The 11,644-nt window shown below is 48.0% G+C and overlaps 1 protein-coding gene across 2 annotated transcripts in view; it reads left to right on the forward strand.

The window, feature by feature from the left end:
• The window catches only part of FRMD4A (FERM domain containing 4A), a 368,735-nt gene extending 363,216 nt beyond the window's left edge, over positions 1 to 5,519 (forward strand). Inside the window, exons 23-25 of one of the 2 annotated variants that reach the window (XM_018068125.2) lie at positions 719 to 815; positions 2,565 to 2,636; positions 4,494 to 5,519. In XM_018068125.2, coding sequence (XP_017923614.1) covers positions 719 to 815; positions 2,565 to 2,634 — 167 coding nt within the window. In that variant the 3' untranslated portion in view covers positions 2,635 to 2,636; positions 4,494 to 5,519. The remainder of the gene's footprint in view (positions 1 to 718; positions 816 to 2,564; positions 2,637 to 4,493) is intronic. The other variant, XM_018068124.2, reaches the window with a different exon arrangement.
• Positions 5,520 to 11,644: the final 6,125 nt, after the last annotated feature.

Genomic DNA, 11,644 nt, shown 5'->3' on the forward strand with positions numbered 1-11,644 from the left:
GAAGGATTAGTCAGGTGGATTTACAAGCTGGATCCTCACCAGGGAAAATCCCTCAAGAACTGCTGCCCACTTTTAGTTCAGCTTGCTTCTGTTTTCATTGGAGTAAGATAAGCCTTTCTGTGGTCCCACAGTGGACTGTCAGCAAAGCCGAACTTCACCTTTTACAAATGCATGGTGAAAGGTGGTTGTAGCCTTTTGAAATCTTCAGAACTGCCTTCCTCCTTTGCACATGAAGCTGTGTACTTGTCCAGACTCTAGCCACTGCCAGCCCTGGCTCCTAGGGACACAGAGCATCTCCCACCATCCCTGGAAGCAGGAGGCTGAGCCCGACAGGCTGAGCTTGTCCAGTTCAGGACCCATGGAGTCCAGGCATCAGGAAATCCAAGCTTCCATGCTGCGAGAAATGTGGTGTCTCCCAGACTGGCTCAGGAGAGTCAGGGTGGCTGTATTGAGCTGGAGGCCAGGCTGAAATGCAGCATTCCTGCAGAGCTGGGGCCAGATCCAGCCCGTGACACGCAGCAGTGTCAGCAGTAGGCTGGTGCTCCTGTGCCACGTTCGGGCACAGTCACCCAGGAACAGGGTGAGGTCTGTCCTAGGCTGTGTTTACTCACAGCCAGACATGTTTCTGCTGGTCTGACCAGATGATTCTTCTGAACCACCCTGACCCTTGTGCCCTCTCCTCACTGGTTGTTTTTCTCCACCCTTGGTTGTTTTCCAGCTGCCTTACCTCACAGCCAGAGGAGTTCCACGCCGTCGAGTGAACTTGCAGCCACGCCACCGGGCAGTCCCCACCACATTCTCACGTGGCAGACTGGGTGAGTGTCCGTGGGATCAGGTTGGAGAATCCACCTCAGTGCCGGTGGGAAAAACCTCCCCACACACAAGCACAGGGAGAGCACAGATATGGGGAATATTTTCCATAGCCTGCACCTGCACAGAGCATTTCCAGTCTCCCATCCATGCTCTCTTGGTGGTGGAGCTCTGTTTTGGGCTGAACGAGACGTGGCTGTGCCATCCACACCCAGCAGCACCGCTCCGAGCAGTGCTGGATCCACAGGGAAAGAAGCCTTGCAGGTTCCTCCTGCTTGGACAGTCTCCTTCCTCCAATTGTCATATGTTGAAATAGCTGATATTTCTTTTTTAGCAGCCATCACACTGGCTGTCTACACCAAGACCTTGTTGTAAAGGCAAGGTTCAGTGCCTGCCGTGCCTGTGTGTGCAGCAACCAGGTTTTCCTGCTCAGTTTTCCCCAGCAATGGGTCTTCATGACTGTTAAGTGTGTCTTTTTTCAGCTACCACTAACCTGAAATGCTTCACCAAAGTGTGAGTCATTACACAGAGGTAGCCATTACTCATGTAAATATAGTAATTGGGTTCTTTAGCACCTCTTTGCAAGGCAGGGAGTTCCAGGAGTAAACAAACAGCCATTTGCAAGCTCCCAGGGGTATTCTCTAGCAATGCCTGTAATTCTGTCCTGCCACATGAAATAAAGGTCATTTCCTGATCCCGACTAACTCAGCACATCCCAGATTGCGGGATGAGATTTTGGTGAGATCAGCTGGAACTGAGACTACAGTCCTCAAAATACCCTAATCCCTTGAATAGGAAAAAGGATCTAATCACCCGAGTCATGAATTGGGACTGGTAACTTTGCAAATATTTCACTGTGCAGCCACTGGAAAATCTCGTGCTCTTTAATAACCTGGTCACCTATGACCAGGCTTGACCTCTGGTTTTACTCCAGCACCGCTTATGACTGCACTTTAAATTGGAGGTGAGGAGAATCATAACCACAACCCCTTAGGCCTACTTGGATTTTAAATTCACACATTTGACATCCAGCCGCACATGGTCTTTGCATGTGCTTTCAGCTTGAGAACAGGAAAGTGTTCCTGGTCCCATTTCACAAAAAGTCAAGGGATAGCAAGATAGGCAAAATGGCACCTACCTTTACCATACACTGAAATTTCCACAACTAAGGGTTTGAGTCTAGACTCAGATCTTAGTCTCCATCCCAGTCCTAATTCTTCTAAACATCTCCATGATGATCAGAAGTAAAACGGGTGAGCAGCCAGCTGAGACATCTGTTTGGATAATCCCAGCTTTTCTTATCTTTCCATTCAAGATAAATCCTGCACCCCGTCTCTCACAGCAAAATTGCATCAAGCCAAATTCTCAGCTGGTGAAAGTGAAGTTATCTGGATTTATAGTTTAGGCCCTCTACCAACAACCAGTGCAAAAAGAACTGGAGACAAATCAGCACTTATTTCATGGCTGAGCATAGCACGCATGGCATGTGTATAACTACAGAGAAGCAGGCACAGTCTGCCATTAGATGTACAGCACAGACTCCCCCACTGCAGGGCCAGCTGTGCCCACCTAGCACAACTCAGCAGATTGACAGTTATCCTCAACATGTTTTTGTGTCACTAACTATTTCTAAAGATGAGTCATCAACTTGTTTCCCCACTAGATTAATAAGCTCTTAACAATGTCTGTGTCATTTCTTTTCTTTAACATTTCCTCTCTCCTCTTTCCTCCTTTTTTTGCTCTCCTTTGCTCAGAGAAGCAACAGACAACTCACCCACTATGGATGAGTCTCAGTCTCCAACCCACCAAAGTACTGATGAATAGAGGTATAGTAAGGGAACGTTTTGTTCTTTCCTCCTTCTGCCTTAACAGTCTGTGAGCACAGTGGGAATAACCGGTGTCCCACTGTCCCACCAGAGCAGCCCTTTAATTCTGTGCCCATTTGTTTGCCAACAAGTCTTCCTTCAGCTCTTGGAAGAACAACTTGGAAGCATCTCGAAGCCGCTCTCTGTGCCTTTTCAGCAATTCTGCTGCTGTGGCACTTTCCCCTGTGAAAGGGACTTGGGCCAGCCTGCTCTGTGCTCCTGCAGGGGCTGCACAGGCACAGAGAGCAGTGGGGGGTGACAAATCTGTGGCTGGGGACAATTCAGAGCAGGGTGGGCAAAGTGCTGTGGGGACAGTCTGGGAGCAGTGTGGCAGGGAGACGAGCTGGGGTAGGTGGGAGCCTCGGAGGACCTGGCCTGAGCTCCCAGCGCCCCTTCCTCCCTCCTCCCTCCTTACTGCAGAACTGGGAAGCTGAGGCTCTAAGCAGCGAGGTTTCCTGGAACAAGGAGCAACCCTGGCCCCGTTCCTGTGGGAAGACAGGAGGGGGGAACGGTGGAGGGAACAAAAAAACCCTCAGAGTATTTCTATTTTAATTAAACTGCCATCTCTGTCTGACACTCTCATTTGAATCTACAACCATTCACAGCTGACATCTGTCAAGTATTTCAAGCCCAACTTTCTAGAGATATAAACCTCCCCACTCCAGCACAGTGCTGGGAAACAAAAGGCTTTTTAATATGCAAATGGTGATGCCCTTGCTCAGGTTCCCCTCAGACCAATTCCAGGGAAACCAGGTGGAAAACAGGGCAGGGGAAGCAGGAACTGAATCAGATGAGAACAGTCCTGTAAGGTGGGGAGGGAGCAGAGGAAGGAGTGAGAATCCCAGAGTACACAAAATGAAAACACATCTCCCACTTTTGGCCTCAAAACAATCTCTAGCTTAGAAGTCGGTTCAAATCAAAGTGTGAGGGAGAGACATCAATTCTGGCTATTGCTGTGCAGATAGAGCAGTCACTTTTCAAAAGATCCAGATTTTGACCTCAGTGCTTTCCTCTGGCAAGTAGCTCCACAGCCTAAGCCAGGAGCTGATCCTGATCAGAGCTCTTAACATAAATAGCAAAGAAAATTCTCGTGAACTGTCTCATGTGCTCAGTAAAGGCAGCAGAAGAAGCAGTAGCTTGTCAGGAGCCTCGATTTGAGGGCTAGGCTGTCTGCAGCAGAACACAATCCTTTCCACATCAGACCTGGCACGCTCTCACTAGTTGCTTCCTGGTTCACCCTTGGAAAGCCACATAACTCTGGGATTGCCAGGTGATGCACAAGCCTCTGCCCAGAGCAGAAGTGCTGCAGGAAAGCATCACCAACCACCCTCCTCTTCCCACATTCCCACTGGATAATACAGTACATGGCTGAGAGAGCTGCACTTAGAACTTGCTCCCTGGGGAGCATCCTACCAAAAACCTCCTTACTCCAGCTTACTACTGGGCAGGACAGCAAGGCAGAGCCCTCAGGCAGAGCCCTCAGGCAGAGCCCTCAGGCTGGAAGCACAGCAGCTCTGCCTGCTGCCATTCCTGCATCCAAATGTCAGGGCACCCTGGCTGTGGAGAAGCTGTCAGAGCTCAGCTTTCTCCTGCCTCCTCACAACAAGGAGCTTGCTGGGGCAAACGGGACCGCTGGGCAAGATCAAACTGGGTCAAAGCAGAGTCCTGCACCCCAAATATCAGCTTGGGAATACCTGCAGAGTGCAGTGGGGTCTGAATATCCTGCATTCCTCTCCACCCACAATACAATGTTTAATGCTCATGGTTGAACTTCTCAAGAGGCCTCACTGTCCTAACAAAGTTTCATTTCTCCTGCAGGAACTACAATGATAGCTGTTTCCTGGATTCTCCCCTCTATCCAGAATTAGCAGATGTCCAGTGGTATGGGCAGGAAAAAGCCAAGCCTGGGACTCTAGTGTGAACCCCTGACCTCAAGTTAATCACATCAATGCCATTCTGAGATCACCTCACTGCCTCTCATTTGCCTTACCCAGATGCACTGTCACCCAGCACCAGCTTCAAGTCTAAGCACTTTTCTCACGATGCAATTCAAGGCGACATTTATGGAACACTGGCCCTGAGACATCCACCGCGGCAGCGACGGAGCGCAGCACATCCCACGGCCAGGCAGGTGCCCGTCCCTCCCACCGCAGTGGGCGGAGAGGAGCAGACACCTGAACAGCCAGTTGGCAGTTTAAAAATTGGTTTTCCTTTGAAACAATGGAAGCCTTTCAAGGCTTACATCAAATCTTAGTGTTCCACGGCACGTAACAGCAGTGAGAGTTCCATGACCTGCGAGCTGAAGCCAACAGACTTAGTTTTAAGGGGGCGGGGATGGGACAGAGGCTGAGAAGTGGATACCATAGTCCTGAAAGTGCATCTGTTCTGAAGAAACAGCAACATCCCATCACTGCAGAGATGTGTCAGTGTCACAATCAGATCAGCACTGCCAAAAATCACCACACCACCGCTTGCAGGACAAGTTTGCTCGCAAGTTTCAGCTACAAGAACATCTCCCTCCTTTTAACTCGGTGGCAGACGCGGCCACCTCCTGTAAAATGGCATTTCCTTCTTCGCTTGGAGCCCACCTATACGCGAGTAAAACCACCCCCTGCGCTGCAGACACACCAGAGGTCTGGGCTGGTATCACAGCATCGCTGTCTAAAAGCTACTGTTAAACTGGACAAACAAGGTTTACAAAGGCATTACCTAAAGCAGAGGCGAGTACTGCACTCACAGCATCTCTGTGGCTGGCACAGGGTGCCCACCAACGCACAGAGAGGTTGGGGGTTGCGACGGTTTTTTTTGATAAAAGGTAAAAATTGCCAAAAAAAAAAAAAAAAAAAAAACAACAAAAACGCCTTTCTGCAAACAGATACAGCCGATAAATTCAAATCGATTTCTGCACGAAGCGTCAAGGTGAAGTCAAAGGGAAAGCACATCGCAGTCGAATCGACACGGTAGAGCTGCGTCAACATATCGGTTCCACTCATCTTCCCCTCGTTAGCACCCGTGTAGCAAAGGGCTCGTCACCCGTGTGCTGCTGTGTGGGAGAACCGGTCTGTCGGGAAACAGGAAGGCTCCGCGGCGGAGTGGGGTTGGACAACCAGCAGACAGGCAAATCTTCCCACTGCGAGACCACAAGGGAGAGAAGCGACTGAGGGAGGTGTTGGACACGAGCGAGAGCTGCCTGCTGATACCAAAAGGAGTCGCACGAGCGCGTCATGGAAGGAGCCGCAAGTTTACACATACTTTTGAGCAATGCTTTATACATGTCAAGCCATGGAACTTTAAAAGGCCTCAAAGACACTTTTGTAATGAACAAGTGCACAATCTAGGTGGATGTTGAAGCTGGCACGTCTAGTCTTCACTGCGGTGCTATGCTGTTTTTATTGCCACTCGATGGGGGGAGGCGCCCGGCCTTCCCCCGTTTGTGCGTGCAAACGATGATTTCCTATGGGAAAGGCATTAAAAGAAACGGCTGGAGGGGGTTACTTTGTGAAAAGCAGAAACTGAAGTTAGCTTTAGTTTTAAGGAAAAAGGAAAAAAAAAAAAACGTGCGAGTGTGTATGTGTGTGTTGAGAGTGTGTGTGTGTGTGTGTGTGTGTTCCAAGAATAACAACAGCATCTACCAGACAAAGTAGGGCGAAACGTTTCAAATTAAACACAGCGACTTGGGGGGCTGCCACACCTTTTGGTATTAAAATTGCTGGAAAACTGCATTCCAGGCTTTAAGAGAGAAGGGTTCTACATAATTAGGCTTTGAAAAACAATGGGGTTTCTAAATATTAATACCTTTCTGCAACTCACACCAGAAATGTTGGCTTCAGTTCCCTGCGCTGCTGCCTCGCATGGCTGGTGAGGCAGGGGGGTGGCCTTGCAGAGATGAGACAATGACAGGCTGAAAGGCTGTTTATTTGTCCAGGGAAATCCAAGGCAGAGTTAGGATTGGATGAGGCAAAAGCCCAAGCTGGATGGGGCTCTGAGCAACCTGGTCTAGTGGAAGGTGTCCCTGCCCATGGCAGGGGGTTGGAACGAGATGAGCTTTAATGTCCCTTCCAACCCAAACCATTATATGGTAAGGAGACCCTTTCATGTTCATACATGAAGCATAAATGAATTACTCCTATGAAAAAAAAGCAAGAAACACTGGCCAGGGGTTTTCAAAGGTGGCCACACAAACCTTGTGCTTCTGGGTCTCCTTGAAGCATCACCCTGGGAGTGTGACACCCTGTGACAGTAATTGAAGCCTTGTGTCCAATTCTGGAACAACAGCCAGGGATGAGATTGCACCCTTTATCTGGACATGCAAAATGCTGTTTTCACCATCTCTTTGTGCTTTGGGGTCTTTAACATGGGAATTATTTCAAGCTCCTAATTGGATTTTTAGCTGGATAAGAGATAGTACTGATTAATGACATTTGCTGATAAGATTTGGAAGCTAAAGTGAAAGGATTAAATAAGGACCAAATTAAGCAGCAGCAAGTAATTTAGCCCAAGGATTTTTAGGGGCTCTGAGCAACTGTCTGTTTTCTTTTTAATTTCCCTGGTAAGTGGTTTGGGTTGGTTTTTTTTTTAATGTGTACCTTCTTTTAATTAAAAAGAATTCAACAACAGCGGCACTATGAGGCCTCTGGGCACTACAGGAAGAAACATTAATTCCTTCAAGACCAGCTCTGCAGTTTTGCAGCAAAGGTTAAAAGGTGGCAGCCCTGAAATTGGGGGGAGGAAGAAAAAAAAATGTTTAGCCTGAATTGCAAACAGGCTGGAGTGGAGAAAAAGCTTTCTAGAAACGGATTGAGTTTTGCTTTGTGTTCTGCTTTTCTGGTTTGCAATCAAGGCACACGTGAGCAGCCAGTCTGGTAGTAAAGACAGATTAAGTAAAACAGGTTTTACTGTTTAGCTCAATTCAATTAAACACAAATGTACATAAAATGTTAATCATATGAGATTAACATATTTAAGTATAACACGGAGGGGTATATACATAGCTATTATAGACAAGCACTTGACTACCAACTTAACCCCTCCTTTACTTTTTTTATTTTTCAAGGCTCCATCTGCCATAAAGCCACAACCGCGTTCTTCGTCTCCGTTGTCTGACGCTCCCTCTGTGTGGGCAGGAGCCAGTGGACAGTCCATGCACTGGGCTGTGCTGGAGGCAGGGTTTATTTTTAAATGGTATTATATGCAGTCGAGTGTTGAAAATGTTGAAACAGTCCAATTTGTTTTCACTCTGTATTAGTTTTAGTTTCAGGCATAGCCAATCCCCATTCAGGTGCTATCAGATGACCAGTTACTGCTTAGTTAACTAGATGTAAAGTTTTACATATATATTAATGTCAATAGTTTTATTACAGGTTGTGTAAAATGGACTCTCTAGTTTAAAAAAAAAAAGGAAAAAAAAAAAGAAGGAAAAAAAAAATTAGGTCTCTCCTGAAATTGAACTTTAGAGCATGGAAAATGATTTTACTGGATTCTGTTCAACTGTAATCAAGGAAAAAAAAATATGTATGTTGTAGAAAAAGTCGCAGAATTAAAAAAGATCTGCTTTTAATTTATTCTTTTTGTATTAAGAATTTGTATAGTTACCTTTACATTTTGCAAAACGGTGTTGTCAACACTTCCTTATTAAAGCATTTTCAAAATGAAACCTTGCCGTGGTCTCTTCGGGAGGGCACAGCACACAGGCAGCTCTTACCTGCTCTTCACTGCCACCACTGTGAGATGCTGGCTCCAGATGTGCACACAGCTGGCCAGGGTGTCCATGAAGGACCCGCTCCTTGGCTGTCAGGGGGCCTGACTGCAGGAAACATTGGGCATCCCCCAAAGAAAATCCTGTCCTTTAGAGATCCTTTGGGATTCAGTGCTTGTGCTCAGCAGATCTGTGCTTGCTCTGCTGTGTGTTCTCCCGAGCACAGGTCTCGGGAGAAGAAACGGTGTGATGGACTTTCCACGGGAAACAGTCATGGGTATAATCCTTACTTCCAACACACATAACTTGAGATTACTAAAATTAACACTCACTCGTATGAATTGAATGCCAAATTGCTGCAAGGCCATTTGCAGCACTGCCAACAGCTGCGGGACTGGCTTGAGCACCAGCACGTTCCCCAGTGCTCCAAGGAACTGCCTGCTCCTTGAATTCCTGAGGGACCACCCCCCCCAGCAGAGGCTGCTCTAGCTCAGGGCGGGGCTTTGCCGGCAGCAGTGACCCCTGCACAGGGTTAGGGATGTCACTTAATACCAGTTTTCCCCTCTGTGGGCCGCAGTGACCCCTGCAGCCACCCACCCCCATCCCAAACCACAGACAGCCACACACTCACATGGGACCCATCCACACTTCCCAGGGCAGTTGCTTCCTGCTCTTTCCTTTTATTCCCACTGTCCACGGAGCCTCTTCCCACCTGATCCCCCACACACCCTACAGGGAGCCACCAGTGGCATCAGCCCAGAGCCAGGCAGCCCCTCCAGCCATCACCTGGCATTGCTGCATGAGGGACCTTCACAGGCAGCAAATCCCCAGAAGGGTTTGGGATGGGACAAAGCAGCCATGATCAAGGTTTCAAACACCCCTGGAACTCTAGGACCTTAACTCAGATTTATTGCCAGTGGCTCCATAGTGCTGCAGGCACCTCCTCCAGCTCCACATTGCCTCAGGAGCAGCTTTTGGGACAGCCTGCTCCAGATCTGACACCAGCACTGCCACCCTTGTGCCAGCCCTCTTGGAAGGCACTACCTTGTGTCCTCATCCCCTGGGTCCAGAAGTTGGAGCAGTCCCTTCCCCCCTGAGAAGTAAAGCCTTTTACATCCCAACCAGGTTTATTCTTCGGGCAAGACTGGATTTATGGTAGTGATTCTATGGCAGCCAGCAGGAGCAAAACCCAGTTCCTCCATCAAAATAAACTGATCCCACATATGCCTGCCTGAAGAGCCTTTCCAGCAGTAACAGACAAACAGCAAATAGGGAGTCAAAGACATCTAAGTAGCATCAGGCACAATAATACCGTTATCAGGTATTATCTCAAACCACATACCTTGAGAGTTCACCTCACACAGCCCCTTCCACCACCAGGGTTGGGGAGGGGTCGGGGACTGCAACAAATGACTGGGGCCACTGAAGTCCCAAAACCACTCCAGACACTGCTATGGCGAATGCATGAATTCATCCCGAGGCTACAAGTCTTCGGATTCAGCGGAATTATTTCCGCCTAATGCAGGAATTATCAGAAATAAACATCTGGAGAAGCCCATAGGGAAAAGTTCGAATTGCTAAACTGAAACATACCCTCCCCACAAAAACCGATGAGCAATGTGACAGCTGCACCACACCCACTCGTCCCTAAACCAGACTTGGGTGGGTTTGGGATTATTTTGGCTGAGAGGCATTATTAACTATTTGATCACGGTCTGGTAGCTGCCATTTGGGGCCATCCGGCTGCAAAGAGCCTCCAACCGGTGATGAAATGCAGCTGCTGTAACAGTGTCCCCCCAGCTCACGATCCCACAGGACCAGGGCTGGCTCTCACGTGCGGGACAGCTGGAAACTCTTACACGGATCTGCCGTGAGAAAGTGCTCCTCGGTCCCTCGGCTCCCCAAGCAGCACCATTCCACGAATTGCAGGGGGATAAAGTTCTTCCGTCATGGGATTCATTCGAGCGAGGCGGCTGTATTTCAGGGACTGTCAGCCAGCAAGGAGGCACATTGCTTGAATTACATTCTTTAAACCCTGATCAGACTGAAACATTCCAACCCCAAACTGACATCCCTCCAGGAGGCGCATCCACACTCTAACCGGCGCTCAGGGTACCATTAAAACTCTGCTCAATAATTGGCTCTAAAGCAGGAGGGGAAAAAAAAAAATCTATGTAGTACTATTACAGATGCCCCAAGGAATCCACTTCCCCCTGAAGCAGACGACAGAATGCTCCTTAAACCATCCCCTGGCTACTCATTCGCTGCAGTTTCCAGGGAAATTACAGCTCTTCTGAACAAGGGACAATATTGTCCCTCAATTATTTACAGAGTTCAAAACTAAGGTCAAGATGAAGATTTAGAAACAGCTCAGGAAACCGTCTGGGTGGGGAGAGGGATAAGGTTGCGACATTACACGTTTCCTGTTGTAATAAAGCCTCCAAAGAATATCTGTGCAGAGAACTGCAAAAAAAAAAATCACCAGACACCACTGTTAATGAAACCCTTCCATGCTCTTGACATCTGCCCAGCTTCCCCCCACAAGCCCCCACCTATACCCCAAAGGCCCCTCCCCGAGCACTGGTGAGGTTTTAGCAGCCTCACTTTTATTACTTCTAAACTGTTTAAGCTCTTGACATTTTCTCTGGGGTCAAACACTCCAGGCTGAAAATCTCCTGTGTCCAGAGAGGCACTTCAGAACCTAAGAGTCTCCAGAAGAACCTGAAGTTCCTAAGGATACTCCTCCAAACTCGCTACCAGCACAAATCCCCCAGTGCCACATCTCACTGGGACACTGGAAACACCCACAGGAGAGGGGGTAATTCCTTGAGAAGAGGGCACCAGCTCCTGCTCCACACTGCCACTCAAGGTGAGGACCCAGACAAACCCATACACTGGAATGTTGACACATTTCTTCAGGAAGTGGTTTTGCTAAAAGCTAACAATGTTTTCAATGTTTCACTACTTATGCAGAATTGGACCATCATTCCCGTGAGTTTCTTCACCATTCCCAGTCAAGATGCACAATGGTAAAGATTTGTGGCTGCTAGAAATACTGTTCATGGTCATGGGAGGTCCTAATTATTTTCTCTGCAATGCCCTGCAGACTGAAATTTTCTCCAGATGTATAAAAATGGGATTTGAAAGCCCCAAGAGCCATAAGATTACGTTCCTCAAGCCCAGAAGGTTCATATTAAAAATGTCATTACAAAAAAAAAAAAAAAAAAAAGCCAAATCAGATGCATTCAAGATCAAAAACTCTTTGCACTGAGGC

The sequence above is a fragment of the Manacus vitellinus genome, unplaced genomic scaffold (genome assembly GCF_001715985.3).
Source record: "Manacus vitellinus isolate BGI_N305 unplaced genomic scaffold, ASM171598v3 scaffold_13_pilon, whole genome shotgun sequence".
NCBI lineage: Eukaryota > Metazoa > Chordata > Aves > Passeriformes > Pipridae > Manacus > Manacus vitellinus.